Source organism: Theropithecus gelada, chromosome 17 (genome assembly GCF_003255815.1).
Source record: "Theropithecus gelada isolate Dixy chromosome 17, Tgel_1.0, whole genome shotgun sequence".
In the NCBI taxonomy this organism is placed as follows: Eukaryota; Metazoa; Chordata; class Mammalia; order Primates; family Cercopithecidae; genus Theropithecus; species Theropithecus gelada.
In genome coordinates this window covers 80233697-80260749 of record NC_037685.1, presented here as the reverse complement: position 1 = coordinate 80260749, position 27053 = coordinate 80233697, and the positions used below count along the sequence as shown (strand labels likewise).

At 46.0% G+C, this 27053-nt stretch overlaps 2 protein-coding genes across 5 annotated transcripts in view; one reads left to right on the top strand and one right to left on the bottom strand.

Moving 5' to 3' along the window:
* Positions 1-9038, top strand: part of CAB39L (calcium binding protein 39 like) — a 135948-nt gene extending 126910 nt beyond the window's left edge. For 2 of the 3 annotated variants that reach the window (XM_025364061.1, XM_025364060.1), the window contains one exon: positions 6729-7103. In XM_025364061.1, the coding sequence (XP_025219846.1) occupies positions 6729-6908 (180 nt within the window). In that variant the 3' untranslated portion in view covers positions 6909-7103. Of the gene's footprint in view, positions 1-6728 lie in introns of all 3 variants that reach the window. The other variant, XM_025364059.1, reaches the window with a different exon arrangement.
* A 13831-nt stretch (positions 9039-22869) lies between these two features.
* Positions 22870-27053, bottom strand: part of CDADC1 (cytidine and dCMP deaminase domain containing 1) — a 46229-nt gene continuing 42045 nt past the window's right edge. The window contains exon 10 of one of the 2 annotated variants that reach the window (XM_025364279.1): positions 22870-24671. In XM_025364279.1, the coding sequence (XP_025220064.1) occupies positions 24598-24671 (74 nt within the window). In that variant the 3' untranslated portion in view covers positions 22870-24597. The remainder of the gene's footprint in view (positions 24672-27053) is intronic. The other variant, XM_025364280.1, reaches the window with a different exon arrangement.

The following is a 27053-nucleotide window of genomic DNA, read 5'->3' as shown; positions in this document are numbered from 1 at the left end:
CCTTTAGAGGAGGCAGAGTTCAGAAGCCATAAAAAATAAAAACAAGAAAAAATTTAAAAATGGGGCACAAACTTAGCATTTTCCTTAGGTTTATGGTACAGTGGATGAATTCAGTGGAATTGAACCAGTGATGCCTGTCTGCAAATTCCAGTACATTTTACATTTATTTTGGTTTGCAACATCAGTTTGTCTATTGTAGTTAATCTTTTTTTTTTTTTTTTTTAAGAAAGACTGTCATGAGTTATTTATGTAGTCACCACAAAATGCCAGGCAATTTTTAGCTAAAACTTCACAGTAACTCCCTTGTAAACAAATGCTAACCAGAGCAGCCACGCATTTCTGAAAGGTATTACATAAACATCAGGCAGTTTGTATAAACAGGCCTGGAGTTCCCCCCCCCTTTTTTTTTTTAATATAAGTAACAATTTTAGTTTGTTGTAAAATTCACACAACATAAAATTCAGCATTAACCATTTTAAAGTGTACAATTCAGTAACAGTTAGTGTATTTACGATGTTGTACAACTATCGCCAATATCTAGTTCCAGAACATTTCATCATCCCAAAAGGAAACCCTGTACTCAGTAAGCAGTTACACCCCATTGCCTGTCACCCCCATCCGCTGGTGATCATTAGTCTGTTTTCTGGCTCCATGAATCTGCCTATTCTGGATATCTTATATTAATGGAATCATACAGTGTGTGGCCTTTTGTGTGGTGTTTTGTTCATACACTTGTTTTCAAGGTTCATCCATGTTGTAGCATGATCCATCAGCACTTCATTCTTTTATTCTTTTTTATTTTTTATTTTTATTTTTATTTTTTTGAGACAGGGTCTCGCTGTGTCACCAGGCTGGAGCACAGTGGTGCAATCTCGGCTCACTGCAAACTCCACCTCCCAGGTTCAAGGGATTCTTCTGCCTCAGCCTTCCGAGTAGCTGGGATTACAGGCATTTGCCACCACACCCAGCCAATTTTTGTGTTTTTAGTAGAGACAGGGTTTCACTATATTGGCTAGGCTGATCATGAACTCCTCACCTCAAGTGATCCACCTGCCTTGACCTCTCAGAATGCTGGGATTACAGGTATGAGCCACTATGCCCAGCCCAGTACTTCATTCTTTTAAATGGCCAAATAATATTCCATTGAATGGGTATACCACAAATTTGTTTATCCATTCATCAGTTGATGGATATTTGGGTTATTTGCACCTTTTGGTTATTGTAAACAGTGCTGCTATGAACACTACTACACAAGATTTTGTTTGAACAATGTATTCCATTTTTAGGAAGGGAGTTGCTCAGTAATATGGTAATTCATTGTTTAACTTATTGAGGAACAGCCACTTTTCCACAGAGGCTGTGTCATTTTATATTCCCAGCAGCAATAATTTCTTTTCTTTTTTTCTTTTTTCTTTTTTTTTTTGAGACACAGTCTCGCTCTGTCACCCAGACTGGTATGCAGTGGTGTGATCACGGCTCACTGCAGCCTCAACTTCTCAGGCTCAAGCAATCCTGCTGCGTCAGCCTCCTGAACTACAATGTGCACCACAATGCCCAACTAATATTTTATTTTTTTTGTAGAGACAGGGTCTTGCTGTGTTGCTCAGTCTGGTCTTGAACTTCAACTCCTGGGCTCAAGTGATCCTCCCATCTTAACCTCCCCAAGTGATGGGATTACAGGCATGAGTCTTCATTTCTGGCCCAGGGTTTCAATTTACCTCCGTCCATCTTGGCAATACTTGTTACTGTCAGGGTTTTTTTGTTTTTTGTTTTTTTATTTATTTATTTTGTTTTTGCAGCCATCCTAGTGGGTGCGAAGCGGTATCTCATTGTGATTTTGACTTGCATTTCCATAATGACTAATGATTTTGAGGATTTTAAAAATGTGCTTATTGGCCATTTGTATATCTTTTTTGGAGAAATGTCTGTTCAAGTTCTCTTCCCCTTTTTGGAATGGGTTTGTCGTTGTTGTTGTTAAGTTGTAAGAGTTCTTTATATATCCTGGAGACGAGACACCAATCGGATATATGATTTGCAAATATTTTCTCCCATTCTATGTGTTTTTTCACTCTCTTGATAGTATCCTTTGATACACAAAAGTTTTCAATTTTGGTGAAGTTCAGTTTACCTATTTTTTCTTTTGTTGCTTGCATTTTTGGTGCCGTATCTCAGAAACCATTATCAAATCCAACATGATGAAAATGTACCCTATATTTTCCTGTGGAAATTTTAGTTCTTATATTTAGGTCTTTGATTGATTTTACTTTTTATTTAGAGTAAGATAAGGGCTCAGCTTCATCTTTTGCATGTGAATATCCAAATGGCCTAGATTGAGTGTTTTTTGTTTGTTTGTTTGCTTTTTGAGACAGCATCTCACTCTGTTGCCCAGGCAGGAGTGCGGTGGCACCATCACAGCTCACTGCAGCCTCAACCTCCCAGGCTCAATTGATCCTCCCACCTCAGCTTCCCGAGTAGCGAAAACTCTTAGCCAGCACACTACGGCAGGCACCTGGCTAATTTTTGTATTTTTTGTAGAGAGGGGGTTTCGCCGTGTTGCCCAGGCTGGTCTTGAATATCTGCGCTCAGGCGATTCGCCCACCTCAGCCTCCCAAAGTGCTGGATTTAGAGGCAGGAGCTGCTGCACCCAGCCTCTGTGTTGAGTGTTTTCGTCCTGAAAAGGTGTGGGATTTTATCAAACTGTTTTTCTGTATCAGTTGAGAAGATCATGTGGTTTCCCTATATTCTGCTAATGCGGTACACGTGTATTAGTTTTCTAGGCTGCCATAACAAAGTACCACAGACCAAATGCCTTAAAACAACAGAAAACACAGTTCTGGAGGCCAGAAGTAGAATACATAACTGTTCTCATTAAGCCTCACGGTTACCTAATGGCACTCAGGTACTGTCATCATCCCCATTTTTCAGATGAAGAAACTGAGGTACAGAGAGGTAAAGTTTTGTAGGATCATACAGCTAATCAGAGGTGGTGCTGGGATTTGGGCCCAGGCTGTGTGCTTCTGAGTCTGCACTGTTAACCATAATACTATGCGGTCAAGTTTATTCACATGACTCAGCCTGTTTCCTTATTAACAGATGAGGATAACAGCTCTTATACTTCAGGGCTGTTGTGAGGGTTAAGTGTTTGATGAGTGTGAAACAGCCCCATGAATGAAGACAACCAGCTGGGAGGGCTATGAACTGGCCACCCATGGTCGTGTGTACAGTTGACCAGAATTAGGGTGATGGGGCAGTGACGAGTCCTTGAATTCAGGTCAGGCACTTTGCCTCCAGCAAGCACGAGTCCCCACAGACAGTGACAACAGAAGGCTTTCAGAGACTTCATTGTGCTGACGCTGCTGATGTTCTCCAGCACGTTCTCTCCACCCAGACAGGCAGAGGTCCTTTTATTTCTAGATAACAAAACTTGGCTGGTGGACACACCGCTAACATGTAGGAGAGGTGGAATTTGAACCCAGGTTCCAGAGCCGGCGCCACCTTAGCTCCCACGTTCCTTTACTCATTCTTACTGTTGCTCCCACGTCCTGTCCCGCACACCTCAGAGCCTGCAGTGGGACAATTCAGTATTCCTGGAATGCTGCTCTTACCACCACGTGTAAACATACTCTGCCTGACTCATGGACTAGCTCTCATGCCACCCACACCACGAGCCTTCCTGCTCCAAACCCAGAAATGTAATGTCATCGCCACCTCCTGGGATGGGAGCCTCCGCAGCCTTGTATTCCCTGCATTGGTACTCAACATCCTAGGGTAGTTTTCTCCTTCCCCACAGTTGCTAAGGTGGAGGAACCTTAAGGGCTTAGCCATGTAACCCCCACTGCCCCATAACTAAGCCCTTTCATAGTGTGTTCCTTGTAGAGTTGGGTACTGTGCAGCTATGGGACAGGGATGGGTGGGCAGAGGGGGTGCCAGGCAGAGGCAGGAGGCCAGACCATCACACCAGAGAGCTCTGTAGGGCTCAGAGACACTTTGATCTGCATTCTGGCCATTTAGTCATGTATGTAGCAGTAACTAAGGAGTGTGTCTGTTACAAAATAGTGCACCAGTCAACATCAGATCATGGTTTCCACCAGGAGTCCACAAAAGAATCTCTGTGGAACTTCACAGAAATATAGAATGCCAGACATCCACCACAGACCTGCTGAGTTGGCATCTCTGGGAGGTAGGACCTGGGCAGTTGTAATTTTTTGTTTGTTTGTTTGTTTGTTCGAGACAGAGTCTCGCTCTTTCGCCCAGGCTGGAGTGCAGTGGCGCAATCTCGGCTCACTGCAAGCTCCACCTCCCAGGTTCACGCCATTCTCCTGCCTCAGCCTTCTCAGTGGCTGGGACTACAGGCGCCCACCACCACTCCCAGCAAATTTTTTGTATTTTTAGTAGAGACGGGGTTTCACCGTGTTAGCCAGGATGATCTCGATCTCCTGACATGGTGATCCACCCGCCTCGGCCTCCCAAAGTGCTGGGATTACAGGCGTGAGCCACTGTGCCCGGCCTGGCAGTTGTAATTTTTAAAGCTTCACATACGTGACAAACAGTGACACTGGTGACCTCCAGGGAGGGAAGGTGAGAGGAGGACTATTCACATTTGTCCTTTTTGAATTTTGAACTAGGTAATGATATTATGTGTTCAAAAAATAATGTTTAAAAACCATAAGCTCACTCGTACTATATGTTGTTTATGTTTAAATATCTGTGTAGTAGGAGGATAAGGATTAAAACGTGCCCAGAGATGGCAGCACACTGCTAGAGGTGGGAGGGGAAAGGTGGAAGGTGAGGGTTTGGTTCCATTTGTAATGTTTTATTTGTTTAAAAAGAGACGCTTGAGGCACAATGGCAAAATCTATTCAATTTGTGAAGTGAGTATACTGGATTTGTTATGTTATTATCTGTTTGAAAGATTTTATAGTTAAGAACAGATATTTAAAAGTAAAACAAAGTATGAAATGTTCATAGATAGCTCCCACGTGCTCCTAGCTAGTGACCAAGGAGAGTGATGGGAAAGGTGAAGTGCAGGCCTGTGGCGCTTAACAGCAGGGAGTCGTTCTGAGAAACGCGCTCACTAGGCGATGTTGTCTGTGCGGGAACATCACAGGGTGCATTTGCACAGACCTGGATGGTGGAGCCTGCCATGCACCTAGGCTATATAGTGTGGGCTATTGTGCCTACAGCACAAACCTGTACAGCATGTTACTGTACTGAATACTGCAGGCAATTATAACACAATGGTATTTGGGTATCTAAGCATAGAAAAGATACAGTAACAATATGGCATAAAAGAGAAAAAATGGTACACCCGTATAGGGAACTTACCATAAATGGAGCTTACAGGACTGGCAGCTGCTCTGGGGAAGTCAGGGAGTGAATGGTGAGTGAATGTGAAGGCCTAGAACATTACCGTACACTACTGTAGACTTCATAAGCACTGCTTAGACTACACTACATAGATTTTTTAAAAATTTTTCTTGTTTTAATAATAAGTTAACCTTAGGGCCAGGCGTGGTGGCTCATGCCTGTAATCCCACAGCTTTAGGAGGCCAAGGTGGAAGGACTGAGACCAGGAATTCGAGATCAGCCTTGGCAATCATGGACCTGTCTCTACAAAAAAACATTTTAAATTAGCCAGGTGCAGTGGCATGCACTTGTAGTCCTAGTTACTGGGGAGGCTGAGGAGGGAAGATCGCTTGAACCCAGGAGTTCCAGGCTGCAGTGAGCTGTGATGGTGCCACTGCACTTCAGCCTGGGCAATAGAGTGAGACCCTGTCTCAAAAAAGTAAATAAATAAAAATAACCTTAGCTTACTGTAACTTTTTACTTTTATAAAAAGTTTATTTTTTGATTTTTTAGAACTTTTTGACTCTTTTGCAATAATACACCTTAAAACAAACAAGTTATGCAGCTGTACAAAAACATTTTCTTTCTTTATATCCTTATTCTATACACTTTTTCTATGTTTAAAGTTTTCTGTTTTTTACTTTTTAAACTTCTTTGTTAAAAACTTAAGATGTAAACCCTCACATTAGCCTTGGCCTACACAGGGTCAGGATCATCATTATCACTGCTTCCACCTCCACATCTTGTCCCCCTGGAAGGTCTGCAGGGGCCATAACACCCATGGAACTGTCACCTCCTACGATAACAGTGCCTTCTTCTGGATACCTCCTACGGGACCTGCCTGAGGCTGTTTTATAGTTAACTTTTTGTTTAATAAGTAGAAGCTGTATACTCTAAAATAATGAATAGACGTATAGTGTAGTAAATACATAAACCAGTACCATCGTCGTTGATTATCAAGTGTTATGCACTGTGCATAATTGCATGGACTTGAATTTTATGTGACTGGCCGGGCAATAGGTTTGTTTACACCAGCATCACTACAGACACATGAGTAAATGCATTGACCTACGACATCACCAGGCGATGGGAATTTTTCAGCTCCATTATGGTGCTATGGGACTCCAATCATATACATGGTCTGTCATTGACTGAAACGTCATGTGGTGCATGACTGTACGGATCACCCTCACTAAGAATTAAGAGTCAGGGGCTTCTATACATTAATAATATCAGTCACGTATGAAACACGAGTAGCTTGGGTGAGGTCCCTGGCCTGCACCGCTGTAGCGTGGGTGAGGTCCCTGGCCTGCACTGCTGTAGCGTGGGTGAGGTCCCTGGCTTGCACTCCCATCCTAAGTATTTGTTTCTTTTTGTTTCAGGTGTTTGTGGCCAGTCCTCACAAAACACAGCCTATTGTGGAGATTCTGTTAAAGAATCAGCCCAAACTCATTGAGTTTCTGAGCAGCTTTCAAAAAGAAAGGGCGGATGATGAGCAGTTCGCTGATGAGAAGAACTACTTGATTAAACAGATTCGAGACTTGAAGAAAACGGCGCCTTGAAGAGCTGCCTAGCCCCTGTCACAGTCATTCGTCTCATTTGTCCAGTTTGTACAATGTGATATGTCAGAAAGCCATCATTCTTGGGAAGACTTTGGAGGTACCTATTTTTTTCTGTTGTAATTGTTCTGCGTAGATGGAATATAAACATTTGAATGGAAAAAAATTAACCTAGAATAATATATTCATTTTAATCAAGTCTGTGATTATTTATGTGAAATCAGAGCCATTGTATTAGGTGTTGATAAAAACGATTTTAACTTGCAGACGTGAGCCCCTGGGCACCATGAGCCACTAAACGGGAGCTCAAATGACAGGCATCACCAAGTCTTCAAGGAAGACTGAGTTCTCAGGAGAGAACTGGGAATGGGGCCAGGGTGCAAAAGTGCTTTGCCCGTCTGTAGGTAGACACACAGATCGCTCAGGGCACTGCGAGATCCCAGAAGGTAACATTAATGTTTTCAGTCATTGTGTGTCCTTCGTTGCTGCCAATGTCTTTGGACTGTAATCAGTGCATCCATGCCTCCTGGGATCCAGTGCTCCCTCTCAGCTCAGTCTCCCGTCCCTCCCTGTCCTGCATTTCATCCCAACTCCTCAGCGTGGCCTCAGTGGGCGCGCCCATGCCTCCCGCAGTCCAGGTGAGCAGGGGAACAACTGAGCAGGAACAGGATGGATCAACAAGGGTCATGGGGAATAGAGGACCCACAGGGTGAGACCTGCTTGCTGGAGAACTGCGAACACGTGGCTCTGGATAGAGTCACAGCTGTCACATATTGACTTCCAGAGAGTGAGTGAGGGACAGAATATTTCCTTCATAATCATCATGGGTGAATGCTTTCTGCTGTAAGTGTATTTTAGAGTGGGAATCACCGTAGTGGAACGCCCAGCAGGCACAAACCATGGGTCCAGGGAGTCTCAGTGAGGAACTTTTATCAATAGGAGGACATAACCATCGGAAGGAGAAATGATTCATGTGTGAAAAAATTCTGAGATCCATCAATAAATTGTTTTCAGTTTGTTTTCTCATAAGCTGTCATTCTATAATTGCCCATCACAGTCTTTAGTGAACACATAGAAAACCTATACTGTTTTGGTCCTGAATAGTCTCTTGCAACCAGGATGATTGAGGTATTAATTCATCTTCCTTATAAAAAGGCATGGAATCAAAAATATTTTAAAAGGCCGTGGTTTCGTTTCAGACATCAAGCATCTAAAATGGGATTTTAAAGCGATACTTTACAAGACATGAAAGGCACAATTGTTGATCTGTATTTTTTATACTTCAGTTTCTAAATCGTGAGTCGTTGCCTTCCACAGGAACCCTCCCTTTTTACAATACTTGAGTGTTGTGTACTTTCTCTTCAGTTAGGTGTTTCTGTGCCCAGAGAGGGAAAGAGAAATGTGTTCTCCAAGATTGATCCCCTTTGTAGATTTTGTACCTGAAGAATTACCTGGCAGGGCACCACCCTTGGCTAGGTCCAGGTGTGTGTCTCTTTCTTGCCTGGCATGGACCCCGAGGCAAGTGATGTGGGGCCTGGCGCACCTGCCCGCTTTGGCAGCTGTGGCCTCTCTGACCAGTGCCCTTGCAGGAGGCTGGCCGGAGCAGCCTGATGACCTGCACTCTTTAGTCACTGACGTCAGATTATTTCTATAACATTCCCTGACAGTTCAGAGTCCCTTCAAATCGCACTTTTCTGGTTTTGCTTTTTTAATTAAAAGAGATGAGTGTAAGTATAAAAAATGAAGGTGAAATAACCATTGGAAATGTATTTGATTGCTTAATATGGTTCCACAACATTTTGGGATGTATGTTTTCCTTTGGAGAGTAAGGCCTTATTACTATTCTTTTCTGATAAAGAAAACATTTTATTTCCTTTGGGCTTGCGTTAGCTCCTTCCTAGCAACCCATTATCCCAGCTCAGTACCTTTCCAACAGAACACTAGGAGTCTGGGGTTTTGTTGTGATCTAAATTTGTAAGTTATTAATGTGAAAAGCGGAGCAGGAAGCTCACAGATTTGTTTGCACAAAGTTCACTGTAAATACTGTGAGAATTGAATTCTGAAAAGGTCACATTTAGTGATTTCAAAAGCACACATTTAAATGAAGACTGACTAAATAAAACGTACCACACACTTCTTGGTTGGTTTCATTCCATTGCATGCTGTGTGGCTGTGTGTGTTCTTGTCACCATTCCAGGCAGGGAAACCCTTATGCTGCCCCAGGGCCCCAGCACACCTTCCTGTATGCCCCACCAACCAGTGACCCTGCACCTGTCCCATCTTCCAAGCTACACTAACCACCATTGACTAGGCAGCGCCTACTCAACCCTAAATCTACACATCCCACGGTTGATGCCTCCCCATACCTGGAAGTCTTTCCCATTTCATAACTGAGGACATTGAGGTTCTGAGGTGGTTCTGAGTGGTTCAAAGATCCCAGACCTAGTGTGGGATACCCTAGATACAAGCCCACAGTGGCCCGAGGCCAAATTCCTGTTCTCTCTCTCTCTCGCCTTCATCATCAAGGCTGTGAACTAGGGACGGGCCAGAGCATCAGAAACCATGTGGAACTCTCCCCCACTGCTGCCTGCGAGGTTCCCCAGCTGGGAGGGTCCTAGCGTTAGGCCAGCAGGGACTGAGATCATAATGTTCCTGGACCAGGTTCTTGGCCAGAGCCAGGCATCTGCCCAGAAGTTAGGATTCCTCCTGGAGAAAACGCTCAGGAGCACCCACCCCTTGGAAATGTCCCAGACTCTCAGCCTCATGGGTGGGCCTCCTTTGATGGTTCTAGGGGAGCAGTGTGGCTGTCCAAAGAGGGGCTGTGAGCTTCCCACAGCCCCCCTCACTAGCCAGACTGGTTTGTCCACATTTCCCGTGAGACACAGCTGCTGTGAACCACAGCAGTCTAGAAATTACACAAGACTGAAAGTGATTGTAACAATGTGAAGGAAAATTAAACTCAAAAATTCCTGGAATCATTTTAGTTGTTTCAGAATAGATTTACAAATCTTGCTGGTCTGTTTTATTAGAGGATATTATGATTTTACGTCTTTTACTCGTTTTACCATTTTATCCAAAATATTACACATATGGCATGAATGAGTACCATCGCTCCGTGGGTGTTCTTGTGGAAAGGTTTTAGATATTGCATTGGGGCTCACAACTGGATAAAGGTCTGAAACATACACTATTGGGAGACCCTGAAAAGCTAGACTTAGGCTACCTAAAAAGATTAAAAAGGTTGAAGATGGATGTAAACAAGGTGTGATTTCATTTCTGAAACATGGAAACTGCTGTGATGTAGCTGCCATAATGAAAGCCCAGCAAAGCTGAGTGTTCAGCCTGGTCTGCACTAACCCCATACAGACATCTCAAGCCTCCACCTGACGAAGGGAAATTTGGACCACAGAGAGGGTGAGTAAATCCCTCCAGATCAGACAGCTAGTTACAGAGCCAGGATTTAGGGCCAAGGCTGACCCCAAGGTCCGTGTCTTTGGAAACCAGACTGCAAATTCAGGGCGCTCGGCCTATTCTTCAGCTTTCTGCCCCTGGACAGATAACTATCTCCTCTTGGCCCCCACTGAAAAACGAATCCTGGATACCAGTGCTAAAGAATAACTTACGGGAAAGATTTCAAAAGCTAGATTCCTTTAGGGAAGGTTGGAAAAAATAAGATCACTTTTAGTTTTAGTTCTAATATTTAAAGCTGTAAAAAGCCAAAACATTTATTTAACTAATTTATTCATTTAACATCTGTTGAATTCATTCTCCATGCTGGTTAGGGATGGATCCTGGGATAGGACACCGAGTGACACACCAGGGTTACTGTAGGCCTCTGTGATCATGGAAGCTCATGGCGCTGGGGGTCAGAGGCTTTTTTAAGTCCATACCATGCAGCTGGCACTGGGACCGAGTCAGCAGAGAAGAGAGGATAGACAGGAGGTGAGGAGCCAGGGAGGAAGGGCAGATCCTACTGCCGACCCCGAGAACGTGGCGGACCTACAGAAGGGCAGGCACCCTTCAGTGCAGAGCCCCCGCGCTGGGCCCACAGTGGCAAAGCTGAAGGGGGAGGTGCAGGGAATGGGGAACCCTGACAACGCCAGCCAACTGCGACTACACCGGCCCCGCCCCAGTTCACCTCCCCTCACAGCTGACAGGATGTGCTGTTGGGACCAACCCTAATGCATCACCTGCTGGAGAGGGAATTGTGGAGACGCGCTCATGCTTAGCAAAACAGACATTGCAGATGCCCCCAGGTGTGTTCTGCCCTGGGGAGATGCTGACATACACCCTCCTACCATCCTTTCCCATCTCGGAGACGTCAGGTCCCTTTTTCCTTTGGAATATCATCTACTCATGAGAGGTTTGTGTGAATTAACTAGAACCACATGGAATTTGGGAACGGCCACACCTGGACTGAAATTCTGGCTCCACGGCTAGCTGTTCCCTCTTGAGAATCACCGAGCTTCCAGGAAACAGGCAAAAAGAGGACTTACCTCACGGGATTGTTGTGGGAACCAATGAGGTAAGGTAGGTGACGTGCCGGGTTCAGACTGGGTGCGCCCACGTTAGCCGGGTCACCAGAGCGAGAGATGCCCACTGCAGGCAGGGCGGCGGGCACAAAGCGTGGCTGGAAAATGACAAGGCTTGTGCGCTTGTGTCCGGGGCATGTGGGGATGTGAGAGGGCCGGGAGGGAGCTTTGAATGCCCAGCTAAGGGTCTGACTCCACCATTAAGGCGGCTGGCTTTTATTCAGGAAGTGACCCGAACACCTGCGTGTCCGGCAGGAACGCTCTGGAGCCGGCCCTGGAGGGAAACAATGAGGGAGGGCGGGATGATGAACACCTGCTGGTAACAGCGAGCGCCAACTCGGTGCTGCTGTCAGTCCCGCTGCAGATGCTTTAAAGCATTATCAGTCTTCAGAACCACCTTATGAGACGCCTACTGTGATTATCCTGTCAATCTGAAGAATAATCAGAGAGTGGCTCTCAAAGAAAGTGATGTTTATTCAGGAATAGGGCACTGCCACGGGAGTATGCCTGCCAGAGTAAAAACCACGTGTGCCTTCAGGGAGGTGAAGGAAGACAAAGGTTTTTAAAAGGAAAGGGAGGATTATATCATTGCTTTGAAGTAATGATCCTTGGCTACAAGGGTTGATTGCAAGAGGGACACCAGTCTGAGGCTGGACAGGCAGTTACTGGGCAGGTGTCCTCCTGGAAGCATTTTTGCGCAAGATAGCGGTTTTCATAGTCTTCCGTGGTAGTTTTTGTTATTAGGCATTTATGCATGAGAATCTTTGTCTTCATGGCCTTCCCTTGGCTCTACTTGTCAGGATTATTTTTAACAAAAGTGGCTCCATTCTGATTCTGACATCTTTCACAATCCCAATATTACAGGCGTGGAAACGGGGACTGAGAGGGTTGCTCGCCCAATTATACAGTGAGCAGATGGTGATGCAGGATTCAAACCCAGAGCTCAGAGGCAACAGCCATAGAACTGGAGAGATACTAAGGATTTACTATTGACCAGGCATAGCTGAACTGTTTCTGGAGGACATGGGCCTGTGGGGTGGGTGACCTGAGTAGAAGATGATGTGCTCCGCCAAGACAGGGAGCCCGGGACGGGGGACAGAGGCACACAAATGTCCTGTTCCTGGAGATGTCCAGGCGGCCGTTGGACAAATGAGTCTGGAACTCAAGAAAGACATGGGCCAGAGGCACTGATTTGGGGGTCACTGAGATTTAGGGAGCAGCTGAGGTCTGGGTGAAGAGGAAGTGATCTATTCCTCGCTGTGATTCAAACCTCGGTACCCACCCCTCCTTTCACCTGCCTCCGTTTGTATTTTAACCTTATCTGTAACCTACATCCCACCTCAACCCAGGGTGTGGGGGTGGCTGGGCAGCAGGGGGACCCCACAGTTCCCATGTCCTTTCTCCGTGGCAGTGTCCATGCTCAGTCTAGGTCTCCACCCGGCCTGGGTGCACGCAATATTGTCCCAAAGTCTGTATTTGATTCACTTAGTTCTGAGGACCAGTTAGTCATTCGGAGGCTTGTAACCCTGTTATCCCAGAGTCCAGGCTGACAGTGTTTTTATAAAGTGCCATCAGGACAAAGGGTGGTTGAACTCCATGCCAGGGCCTAGCTGTGTCACCCCAGCTCCGCACTGGGGAGGTCTTGACCAGGACCCCAGCATCAGGGACAGAGGATGCTTATATAACCCCAGGACTCTTGGGGAAAAGGGGCAAGGCCCTAGGTGCAGACTGGTTCTTCTGCAGGGGAAAAAGCCTCTGCCTTTTTCCCTAGAAACAGAGCATGACATTCCCATGGCCATGACCTGCTGGCCTGGATGAATGAGGCTCTGTGCTACCAAGGGTGTGGGAGGAAGGAAGAGGGTGTGCCTGCAGCTGCCCGGCGGCGTCTGGCAGCACCAGGCGTGTCCTTCACCTTGACCAGGGACCATTTTCAAGCCGAGTGGCTTTGTTCAGTTGTCAGTGTGCTGTGCCCACCAGAATGAAGGTGTTAGCACGTGACCTGCAGCCAGGGAACGGGCACCTGGATAAGAAGGCCAGGGCGGGGCGGGCATGAGTTTCCCTCGCACCTTCAGTTCTCTTCTTGGGTCTTGGCTCTTTTTTCTAATGTCTTCCCAAGTTTTCAGGTAGTTTCCGCACAAGACGTGTGTCACCCATCAAAAAAACACCATTTATCCCTCAGCTGCCCCTCCAGCCCCTCTTCTGTCTCTCTGTCCTCCTTCAGGGCAAAACTTCTCCAATTTCTCCACAAACGGGCTGCATCTCCTCACCTGGGATGTACCCCACAACCTGCCAGTCTCTGGCTTCCCCACCTCCCTGGAAGATGCTCTTCCCAGGGCTATCCAAGGCCTCAGAGCCACCAGATCCAGTGGCGATTTCTTGTGCTCGTCTGACCCCTCAGCAGCAGGTGACAGAGCTGGTGGCCTCTTCTCCAGGCCCTCTCCTCTCCTTTCACCCAGGCAACCTCACCCTCCTGTGGCCTCTCAGCTCAGCCTCCTCCACCTCACAGCCGAGCACTGTTGTGCCCGGGTTCAGTCTCCTGTGCATCTCCTCTCCATCTCCCCATCTTCCTGCAAGGCTTCAGGTCTGTGGTCTGTGTGTGCCCACCTGTGGCTCCCACCTCTGTGACTCCAGGCCGACTTCGGCAATCTCCAGGCTCATGCGTGCATTCACCTGCTGGCTGGATGCCTCTCAGGCTCCCTCTCTCCAAGGTACAGTTCAAAACACAGCATGTGACTTCCCGTCCCTCCCTGCACCTGGCTTCCCCAGTTCTGATGATGCCCCTGAAATCCCCCAAGTTGTTCATGCCAGAAACCCAGGAAAGCACGTGAGTCTTCTCTGCCTCTCACCTGCAGCCAATTCATCAGCATTTCTGCTTCTAAGACTTGTGTCACATCTGAGCAGCTCTCTGCATCTGCACGGCCCCCACCTGGACTGCACCCCATCTCTGCAAGCGTCCAAAGTGATCTTTTCATAGGTCACATCTGGTCATGGTTCTCTCCTGCCCCCAGACCCTCTAGTGGCTTCCCTTGCGGCACAGAATCAAACCCAAAGCCCTGACCACTGTCCTTAAAGCACATAGGATCCTCCTGCAACAAATCCAGCAAGCCTGGCTGCTTCTCCATTCCCCGAAGGACCTTTCCCCATAGCGTTCCTTCTGCTGGGAATAGTCTTCCCAGCTTTCTTCACTGGATGCTGCTTCTCATCCTTGCTCTCTCAGCTTAAATACCCACTTCTGGGCTTCCCAGGCCCAGTACAGGAGCCTCCCACCCCAAATACCAGCTGCCTCTCCACTAGGGTGCAAACCTCCAGGGCAGGGACAGTGTCTGTTTCCCTCATGAATGTATTGCCAGGGTCTAGCCCAGTGTCTGCGACACAGTAAATGCTCTATCATGAGTGAATGTATGACTCATTCTTTATAAAGCATAATTTCACTTTCCTCTTTCTCTCCTCACTCCCTGGCCCCCTCACATCTTCCAGGTGATCCTCCTTTCCCTCCCATGCCCCACCCCCCGCTGGGTGGCTTCTGCCATTCTGTCCCCTGCCACTCTGCCCTCGTTCTGCTCGGTTCACTTATATTCCTCTGTCCCCTCCTTTATTCCCTTCAGATGTCACCTTAGACCTTTATCATTTCTCATTTTGAACCAACCAGCAGCCATCCAATTCCCTTCTCCCTCCCTGCATTCCTCAGTGATGCTGGAGTGACTGCTTTAAGATGCAAATAGGGGCTGAGTGCAGTGGCTTTTGCCTGAAATCCCAGCATTTTGGGAGGCTGAGGTGGGAGGATCGCTTGAGCCCAGGAGTTTGAAACCAGCCTGGAAACTGTCTCTACAAAAATAAAAATAAAAAATTGGCCAGGTGTGTTGGTGTGCACCTGTAATCCCAGCTACTCAGGAATCTGAGGCACAGGATCGCTTGAATCCAAAAGGTGAAGGCTGCAGTAAGCAGTGATTGCGCCACTGCTCCGCAGCCTGGGTGACAGAGAGAGAGACCCTGTCTCAAAAAAAAAAAAAAAAAAAAAGCAAATATGATCGTGTGGCCTCTGCTTAAAGTCTTTCTGTGGCTCCCTATTGCTCCCCAGAAGTGTTCCTGTGGCCTCTGCTTAATATCTTTCTGTGGCTCCCTATTGCTCCCCAGAAGTGTTCCTAAGGCCCTGCGTGGTCTCTGCCAACCTCCTGCTCCTCTCTCTCCTTGCCCACGGATGCTACAACAATCTGCAGCTCCCCAGTGTGCTACACTCTCTTATGTGCCCCCGCTCTGGAAACTCCAAACCTCATAGAACTCAACAGTGCTCACATTTCCTAGTTTCAATTGTAAGCGGCACCTGCATCAATTTCTGGGACATGCAGCCCTCTAGTGGCTAAAACAAGTAACAGTCTTTACTGTGTTCCTGCTGGGCCCTTTCTATTCAACATTATCCATGACTTGGGTGGGACACAAGTAACGCATTGATCAAATGCCTGAGTGACCCTGGTCTCTGAGAGCGACGCCTAATTAGTGTCTGAAACAAAATTAACAAGCAGTAGGACAAGCTGCAGTGTTGGGTGCAATCTGACCATGGCTAGATTTAATAAGGATAAATGTGAAGTCCCACACTAAGGTCTGCAAACAAAACTTCAGCTCTGCAGGTAGAAGCATGGGTGCCCAGACGGGATTCTGGTGACCCTAATGCCTTGCTGGGCCCCATCGCCTCTTGCCTCGACTCCTGCAGCACCTCTCTGGCGGGAGCCGTGGCCACTCTTCCCTACACCAGTCTTTCCTCGCGTGCTGGTGATCCTTCCTGTGAATCAGGCGCCGGGGGAGCCGTCTAGGGGCGTGCACACACAGCTGCACCTGGGAAGAGACGCAAGCTGGGAACAGTTGTCAGCACTTTGGTGGTCCTGGGAAAGGATGGGGGCCCTGGAGAGGAAGCAAAGGTGAGAGGGTCCAGGAAAAGCCGTGGGAGGAGAGGAGAGAGATAAGAAACACAAAAACAGGCCGAGGCCGACAAGAAGGAAGTGTTATGAAGCCGTAAAAGGAGAGTTTTAGGACGAGCTGATGCCGCACACTGAAGGCCCAGGGCCCAAGCAGGGTTAGGCCACTAGGAGTTGGGGAGCACCGTCCTACGGGGAGGGGGAGCAGAAAGACGACAATGATTTGTGAAATAAGCAGGAGGAGGATGTTGAGAAAGCTAACACAGGCTTCCAGGTAATGAAGGGAAAGGAACCCAGTGGGGAAAGGGAAGCTTTTTGAAAGCTGGAGAAATGTATCGCTTACCAGCTGCAGCCTAACCAGCCCCCTGAAATGCAATAACTTCAATAAAACCAATGTTTTTTCCTGAGTCTGTGGGTTGCTGGGAGTCACCCAGTCTTAGCTGGGCTGGCTCTGCTCTGGGTGTTCGGTGATGGCAGAAACGCAAAGTAGAAACACACAGGCTTCTTGAGCCTAACGTTGGAGCTCACATGAGGACATTCCCACCTCATTCTGTTGAACACAAAGTCAGGCAAGGGGAAACAAGTTCCACCTGCTGATGGAACTGGCAAAACGTGTGAAAGGGAAGGGTGAAAAATTGGGGCCATTGATGCCTTCTACCATAGGAGACATGCGGAGTTGTAATGGGAAGAAAGAAGACATCAGAGGGAGAGAATGGGCAAAATGAAATGCATATTGTGCTGGGTGCGGTGGCTCACCCCTGTAATCCCAGCACTCTGGGAAGCCGAGGTGGGCACATTGCTTGAGTTCAGCAGTTCGAGACCAGCCTGGGCAATGTGGTAAAACCCCATCTTTACAAAAAATACAAAAATTAGCCAGGTGTGGTGGTGTGCACCTATAGTCCCAGCTACTCAGGAGGCTTGAGTTGAGAGGATCACCTGAGCCAGAGAAGTCGAGGCTGCAGTGAGTCGGGATCACACCACTGCACTCCAGTCTAGGCAATGGGAGTGACATCCTGTATCGAAAAGGAAAAAAAAATGAAGTGCATATTGAGAAAATTATGAAAGGCATTGAATTTGGAGCAGATTCATGTTCTGGCTCTGCCAGTCGTTAGCAGTATAGCTTTGGGTAAGTGGTTTAACCTGCGACTCCATTTCATTATCTGTACAGTGGAAATGCTAATCCCTACTTCACAGTGTGAACATTTAATGAGGTGAAGTAAAAAGTGCTTCACTGTAAAATGCAAACCTAGCTACAATGACGCAGTAAGTTTCCAGGAGAGGTGGGAGGCTGTCACAGGACAGCCAGAACACAATGGCTACTTTCAAGTACTCCAGGGCATTCCTGTGGGTGAGGAGACACAAAGAGGCCTGTGTTATAAACAAGGTCTGGGGATGGAAAGGAGGGGAGTGACAGGGGAGGAGTTTACTCCATAAAAATAACATGTTAATAATGAGAGCAGGCCAATGTGGCTTCAGGAGGTGGTGACTTCTTCATCGCTGGAGATGCTAGAGTAGAGTATGGCTGACCTATCCCTTTAGGAGAGTGTTGAAGAGGAGATGCAACCACTGACCAATGGTTGGATCGATCAGCTGTGCTCAAGCAAGCGCAGTCCACCATCCCAACACACGGGGGGCCTTCTGTTATTGTAGAAATTTCTGAGTGATTGAAATGGTATTTGATGGATGTGTGCTGCTAAACCTCTGGCAATGGTCATGCCAGTCCTAATCAATGGCAATGCAGTGGTGCTCTGGTGCATAGACACTGGACTATGTGAATTCAGAGCTCCAATCTTGAGAGTCCAAATAAACACATGATCTATTTTCAGCAAATGTAACCAGCCAGCCCCCACTTTTTTGCCAACGCCTCACTGTGATAATGGAAAAAGTATTTGACTTCAGAAAAGTCTTAGCTATGATTAAACAAGCAAAGTCACAACAGCAAAACATTGTAATCCATTGAAATAGTAAGGTTATACGCAGAGGGTTATAAAACAGTCACAATTACACATGACCATTATGTAAACGGCTATGATAAGGCTGTCAGGAGCATAAATCATTGATTATTCTCCCAGATATATAACGAGAGCCAACTACTCTGCTTGGAGACATCACAAATAAACAGTACACATTTAATGAACTCCTCGTTTGCTTGCTATCTAAGACAAAAAAAGGGGTCTTTGGAGATCTCTGTTTTCTTCAAAAACACTGGCCAGGCAGTTTGAACAAATACCTTCCTTTTTTACATCAGCATTCACATTTTCTTGATTTGGGGGCTTGGATCATAGTAGTAGATTCAGTAAATATTTGCTGTTGCTGCTGCAATTGTTTTTCTCACCGAACATTTTTTTTTTTTTTTACAAGAAATGCATGTGGCCCTTTTCTCATTGAGGCATTTTTACAAGACATGGATGTCACCCTCTCCTCCCTCTCAGCTTGTGCAGAACCCGTGTCATCAAAAGGCAGGGGGAGTGGTTGGCTGCAGAAGAGCTAGAAAGCGGTTCACCCTTCCTGCAGGTGTCTTCTTAAAAGGAATTCTCAGAATTGCCGGCAGGGTCCCTGATGGCATCTGATTCTGGCCCATCCCCAGGGAACAGGGAGGCAGGAAGCACCAGGTTTATTTTATCACTTTGGCATCAACCTCAGCCAAGAAAGGTGAAACCTCCCTGGCCCATATTCATCTTAAAATGTGAGCCTTCCATTCATCAATGAGGGGATGGTCTGGGCATCATTAGACTAGCTATCATGGTGGCTTTCCCTAGCATGTTGAAGATGAATCTTTAAACTTCCAGGAATACCCACATTTGTGCAGCAAAACGGTTACCCAGAACCTCTCAGACTTGCCAGCTAAAATCTGGGTTTGTGGATTTGGACAACTGCAACTTCTTGGGAAACATCATGAGGGCTTCAATTTGAAGGTTCTCAGAACCATCTGCAGTGACTGTTAGCATTGCCGTAAGCGTAAGGGAGGTGAAAATTTCCATGAGGAGTAATGGTCTTGGGGACACAACTCTCTGCTCAGGCGCCAGGACATGGGGCTCGATTCCCAGTGGCATTCCCTTCAGTGATCTGCTCCGTCCCTGTGGTGAACGTTACTTCTGTGGTCCCCTGGGAACTACACCTCCTGGCTCCGTGTCTTGTGCAGGCCCCTCCACATGGACTCTGGGTGTGGCCATGAAACTGGCCCTGGCCAGTGAGCCATGAGCCAGCATGATGCAAGGGGGACACACTGGGCCCGTCCTTGTGGAGCACTCACTTTCAGAGCCCTGAGCCACCTCATAGAGGTCTGGCCACCTTGCTGGAGAGCCCTGGCCAGCTGCCAGCTGTTTCAGCCGTCCAACTGAGGCATCAGAAACCTGAAAGAAGCCCCTTGGATGGTCCAGTCTCACTGTCCCTGTGCCGGCTGGGCCCTCTGACCCACCAGTGGCACACAACCGTGAGTGACCCCAGCCAGTGTCACAGGAAGTGGAGCTGTTCTGCTGAATCTTGCCCAAATTCCTGGCTCATAGAATCATGCAAAATAAAATAGTGGCTTGGGCCACTAAGTTTTGGGGGGTAGTGTGTCATGCAGCAATAGATAACTGTGGAGTGAATGGAAAACTGTTGCCCTCTGTGGAACTTGTGCTTTTTCTGCAAAATAAAACACTTTCCACCAATACCGCAACCAGCATAGAATTTCTTCATCAGATTACACTAAAGCGTGTTCAGCTCAGCAGAAACCATGTCCTTTCACAAGGCCACCTCTGCATCAAAAAGAACCAGGAATGGTAAAATTCCTGGTCAACAGAAACACTCATATCTGAGAGTAGAGTATTATTTGCTTTTTTTTTTTTTTTTTTTTCTTTTTGCGACAGGGTCTCACTCTGTCACCCAGGCTACAGTGCAGTGGCGCAAGCATAGCTCACTGCAGCCTTGAACTCATAGGCTCAAGTGATTCTCCCGCTTCAGCCTCTCTAGCAGCTTGGGACTACAGGCGTGCACCACCACACCTGGCTAATTTTTAAGTTTCTTTTAGGAGAGACAGGGTCTTGCTATGTTGCCCAGGCTGGTCTTGAACCCCTGGCTTCAAGTGGTCCTCCTGCCTTGGCCTCTCCAACACTATAAAATCTTAATTACATCAATGGAAGGAAATTCTGGTTACTAAAAATAATACATTTAATGCTTGGCATGGTTTCTCTAAATTCCCCTGCTCTTTATTAAAACTTACTTAATCACATCGACACTTATTGACATACTTTTTTTCTCCCACCCTGACAAGTCACAGAATCTTGAGGCTGAGCGTCCTGGTCCTATTTTTTTTTTTGAGATAGTCTTGTTCTTTTGCCCAGGCTGAAGTGCAGTCACATGATATTGGCTCACTGCAACCTCCGCCTCCCAGGTTAAAGTGATTCTCATGCCTCAGTCTCCCAAGTAGCTGGGATTACAGGCACACGCCACCATGCCTGGCTAGTGTTTTGTTTTTTTTTTGTATTTTTAGTAGAGACAGGGGTTTACTGTGTTGGCCAGGCTGGTCTCAAACCCCTGACCTCGTGATCCACCGGCCTCAGCCTCCCAAAGTGCTGGGATTACTGGTGTGTGCCACTCTGCCCAACCCTATTTGCATTTTTAATATGATTGTTCTGTCCTTCCAGAGCTTTCCAAAAGATTCCCTGCTTAAGCATGTGGGACATCTTTTAAAAAAACCCAAACCAGTAGAACTTTATGGGTCCACTAAGTGCAGCCCATGGTGCCATCATAATTATAATAGTACCAGATCTCTGTGAAGTGGAAGAACTGAAAAAACATGTGCCCGTATTTGTTGGGAGGCCAGTTCTTTTCTGCGTACCTTTCATTCATTTTCATGAATACTTGATGTATGTCCATCTCCCCAACTAGACGATAAGCTCCACAAGGTCTGGGTTTGTGTCTGGTTTTGATCACCACTATAACTGCACTCCTCACAGTGCCTGGCTCGTGGTAAGCTAAGCCCTCGCAGGTATTTGTTAATGAATTGTAGTCTGTTCAAAAAAACAACCTGGAGAGCCTCTGCTGGTTATCACCACAGGTGAAACAAAGTTGGTCAGGAGTTAGGATCTGCCACACGGAAGCCTCCCGGCTCACGAGCTTCCCTTTCTTGCAACTCAGCAGCATCATGCACCACAGTATTTCAAACTTCTGGCTTAGCTCTCGTTTTTGTTTTTTTCTAGCATTGTGAATGTGCGCACACACTACACAAGGTACTTCAAGCTGTTCAAGCCACCCCCAGCCACTCACGCACGTTAGGCAGAGCCAGGCTGTTTCCATTCACTCCATAGGAAGTGAACTCCCCCAAGCCTCCTCCCTCCACCTTCTGTCCTTGGGATACATCCCGGGCCAGGGCCTCTCTGGGTGTGGGTGTCAGTACTGGGATGAACTGTGATTTCTCCCTCATTCATCCTGGCCTGGACCCCGATTTCTGAGAAGCATGGGGTGGTGGGAAGTATTCCAGGAAAGTCCTGGCTCATGTCCTTCTGGAAAGACATGTGCTTTCCCTAACAAATCACTTTGTGCTACACTCACCAAAGGAGCTCCTGTCCCAAGATGGGCTCACTTCTTTCTTTCTCCTTCCCAAGTGTTACGTGGGTTTAGATATAGACATTCAGGGGTAATAAGCTCATTTATGTATCACAGTGTCACTAAAGATACAGTTCGTGTTTATAGAGTGTTGGTACCATTCACTGACCCAGAAATAAAGCTAACTTGGCCAGGCACAGTGGCTCATGCCTGTAATCACAGCACTTGGGAAGGCAGAGGCAGGAGGATTGCTTGAGGCCAGGAGTTCAAGAGCAGCCTGGGCAACATAGCGAGACTCCTTTCTCTACAAAAAATAAATAAAAAATAAACTAGCCAGGCGTGGTGGTGTGTGCCTGTAGTCCCAGCTACTTGGGAGGCTGAGGCAGGAAGACTGTTTGAGCACAGAAAACAGTCAAGGCTGCAGTGACTAAGTCTCGCTCTGTTGTCCAGGCTGGAGTGCAGTGGCATGATCTCAGCTCACCGTAGCCTCTGCCTCCTGGGTTCATGCGATTCTCCTGCTTCAGTCTCCCAAATAGCTGGGATTACAGGCATGCAACACCATGCCTGGCTTTTTTTTTTTTTTTTTTTTTTTTGTATTTTCAGTTAGAGACGGGGTTTTACCATGTTGACCAGGCTGGTCTTGAACTCCTGACCTTGAGTGATCTACCCACCCTCAGCCTCCCAAAGTGCTGGGATTACAGGTGTGAGTCACGGCATCTGGCCTGAGAATCATTTTTCTTAATTACTTGATTCCATGCTTGTATTGTCCACTTGACTGTGAGTGTCTTAAGATCAGGAAGCATTTCTCACACATCTCATCCCCGGGTCAAGCAGTGTTTAGCAGTCATTCAATCAATCAACAAATATTTATAGAATGCCTACTGTGTGCCAGGTACTGTTCTAGACACTGGGGTTCAGCAGTTTAAAAGCACACACACACACACACACACACCCCTCCCTGCCCTCATAGACTTCACCTTCTGAGGCTACACAGTAAACCGTCAATGATTATTTATTGAAATCTGACCAGTTGTACAGAAAAAAAAAAATGGCATTATCATGACTCTCTTAATAATACTGTGGAAATGCCTAGTTTTCCCTTTCTAATCACAGTTTTTCCCACTTGTATGCTTCTTCCTCTCATATCCCATCCCAATGCCCAACAGGCAAATCCACAGACCTGGCAGTATGCCAGGCTATTGGGTCTTACAAAATATTTACTGATTGATTTATAAAATGTTTGGTGTACATGACATGTTAGTAAGAAACAACAAATCCAAGAGCTGAAGGATGAGAGTTAATATAATAAAGCAATTTGGGAGGTAAGCAATCTCAGTGTTTTTATACGGATAAGAATATCTTAACTCATGGTTTTCAAACTAGCCTTAGTTACCTCTAAGTGTACCTCGCCTCGTCTCCCGTCTTATCTCATGCCCTCCATCTGTGTAGTGTTTATGGCAGTTCTCGGCTGCCTTGTATGATGACTCTGAACTCCCCATGGACCTACACAGGCTGCAGTCACAGCCCTGGCACGGAGCCCATGTTTGGATGGTCCTGCGTGTAATTCTGAGAAACTGGTAGGAAGCCCAGTGAGGCCATGTGATGTTATGGAAAGGCAGGGAACAAAAGCAGAGGCAAACCTGACCACCACAGATCCAGGGAGCCATTTCTTATGAAGCATCCCAGGCCACTCCCTCTCTAACCTAGGAGAGAACAGAACATGTACCCTCATTTTTGGAATAATTTTCTGAACGTTTCTCAGCAAATAAAAATGTAAGAAATCACAGACAGCAATCTGGAATAGCTGAAATTACCATACTTTCAAGACTTTCAGTATTTATTCTCGAGGTTGGTAAATGTTTTTAAAAGGCTCTTCCTTTTGAAGATCAATGCCATGAGACAACCTGTGTTAATTTTACAGAAGGAAAGATTATATGGGGGAGCAGCATTTATTAATGGAATTCTAGGAAGGCTAGTTTCAATAGTCCAGACTCAAATATTTCTTCTCTGTTAGCATCATAGCCAAATTTGAGGTTCACTGTTAGTGATTTCAAGAGTCAGTGATATCAAGCAGTGACACTGTCTCAGAATAACACTGTCTTCCTATTGCTACCCAAACTCTGTGATAAACAGGACCACAGAGTTAACATTTACAAAATATCCTTTAAAAATGGAGACCAAGTCCACTAACTTTATTTTTATGAGTGAATTCTAATTAAGTAAATTCTGATTACTAGAAAGCTTTGGGTATAAATGTGACCTTTTGGTTTGCTATACATTGACTCTTAAAAGATGACATTTATTTCCCTGGAGCAGTTTACTAACTGTCACTCTTGTAATTCAGAAGAATTAATATTTCTCAAAAGGTGTGTGATTCCCTGCAGAGGCATGACCTCCTGTGAAGCAGACCCTTTCAAATTGGCTAATATAAAGTCAAGATAAATAGAAATCAGTCCCTGTTGCTGTTTACATTGGTTTGTTATTGCTCCCTCATTTTGTGTAATAAAATAACACACTACTACATTATGGAAAACCTACACATAAATCTAAAAGACAAATATTCTTATTAACACCATTTGTATCCTAGAAATAAATTAGCTTCCTTAAAAAATCTTTTCAATTATTCACAAAATCCATCCTTATTTTCTGAATGAACAAGGCTGAATTTTAGAAGTGCAATGAAAAGTTCTTGAGGTTCCCCTGCAGTGTAGACAGTCCTTCTTAGTGGATTCCAAGGCGCAGCTTCTTGTCCTGGTGCTGCTCTTCCTTCTGTGGGACGGGTCTCAACACACCGTCTAGCATTGAGAATAACATTAGGTCAGGACAGCTTCATTTCAAACCCATGGGCACTTGTTTCAGCCTTACAGGTTGTAAGAGCAAAACAATGCTTAAGTTAAAGGAACTTTCACTTTATTTTATCTTCAAATTCTCAATCTGAATCGAATCTAGATAACTTACTCTCAGGCAATATAGAATCTGGCTTTTAAAAATTGGATTCACATGGGCCAGGTGCAATGGCTCACGTCTATAACACCAACACTTTTGGAGGCTGAGGAGGGAGGATAACTTGAGCCCAGGAGTTCAAGACCAGCTTGGGCAGCATAGGGAGACCTCATCTCTACAAAAAAATTTTTTTTAGAAAAACAGCTGTTGTGGCCGGGCGCGGTAGTTCACGCCTGTAATCCCAGCACTTTGGGAGGCTGAGGCAGGCAGATCATGAGGTCAGGAGATCAAGACCATCCTGGCAAAATACGGTGAAACCCCGTCTCTACTAAAAATACAAAAAAATTATCCGGGCGTCGTGGCAGGCGCCTGTAGTCCCAGCTACTTGGGAGACTGAGGCAGGAGAATGGCGTGAACCCAGGAGGCGGAGCTTGCAGTGAGCTGAGATGGTGCCACTGCACTCCAGCCTGGGCGACAGAGTGAGACTCCATCTCAAAAAAAAAAAAAAACAAAAACAAACAAGCAAAAAAACAGGTGTTGTGGCACACACCTGTAATCCCAGCTACTCAGGAGGCTGAGGTGGGAGGATTGTTTGAGCCCAGAGAGGCCGAGTCTGCAGTGAGCCATGACTGTGCCACTGCACTCCAGTCTGGGTGACACAGTGAGACCTTGTCTCAAAAAACAAACAAACAAGAAAAAGAATTCACTCAACAGTGTATGGCAAGTAATTCTTAAAACTTTTTGTTTTATGTTTTTGGTGGGGGGAAGTCCTATTACTAGACTGGAGGAAACAAAATGTACCTCCTAAGGGAGAAGGGGACTATGTGTGGGATAGGGAGAATCTGGGGACTGGAAGGAAGACAGACTTATCTGACCGGGCAGGCTGGGAAAAGAGTATGGCTTCAACCTCTTCCTGGCTTTTGTTTTTAATAGCTTTATTTGTACAATAAATGATACATGTTTAAAGTATACAATAAACAACATATTTGAAGTATATAGTTTGATGAATTCTTTTAATTTACTTTTTAATTTGTAATATTTGTAGAGATGGGGGTCTCAGTTTGTTACCCAAGCTGGTCTTGAACTCTTGGCCTAAAGCAATCCTCCCACCTCAGCCTTCCAAAATGATGGGATCACAGGAAAGAGCCATTTTGCTTAGACCAGTTTCATGATTTCTGACATAAGTACACATTCATGAAACTATCTCCACAGTCAAGACAATGAACATATCTACCACCTGCAAAAGCTTCCTTCTGCCTTTTCTTCCTATCTTTGGAGGGATTTCCTGCCCTGAGCCTGTGTGTTCTGCCCTGCTGTTTCCTGGTCCTAAGGACAGCTGGGCCAGGGCTCAGACTTGCCTTCCAGAGGTAGATCTGGAAAGCCACCCCTCTCTCTTTCTCTTTCTCATCGTATTATGTAAAATTTGAAACAGTCTCTCTCTCTATATGTAAAATGTATTATGTAATATATAATAATATATACGTAATACAGATGGGAGTTCTAAAGCCAAACAATAAAATGAACACTCATGAACTTACTGTCCCAAAAGAGTTAAATTTTGTTTAAAACTGAACAAAACTACATGATGTGTCGGGGGGCAGGGGCAGATGGAAAAAAAACAAAACATACTGCTGAATCCAACAACTAGAACATTACCAATTCCCATGCACTCCCTCTCTCGTCCCATCCCCTTTCACCCCACTCAGAGGCAACTCCTATCTTGATTTTCGTGTTTATCAGTTGATTGCTTCTTAACAATAACTTTACTATATATACGATATATTAAAGTTTATTTTATTTTATTTATTTATTTATATTTATTTATTTTGAGACAGGGTCTGTCTCTGTCACTCTGTTACCCAGGCTGGAGTACAGTGGCACAATCTCAACTCACTGCAGCCTCAACCTCCCGGGCTCAGGTGATCCTCCTCTGTTAGCCTCTGGGGTAGCTGGGACTACAGGCACAGGCCACCATGCCCAACTAATTTTTTGTATCTTTTGTAGAGATGGAGTTTTGCTGTGATGCCCAGGCTGGTCTTGAACTCCTGGGTTCAAGCAATTGTCCCGCTTCAGCCTCCCATCATGCTGGGATGATAAGTGTGAGTACTATGCCTGGCCTACCACATTTAATCAATATATGGTATGTCTTTTTGAACTTTATACAGAAATGGTATCATAATTCTGTAGTTTGCTTTTTAAAATTCAACATTTATATTTCTAAGATTCATCCATGT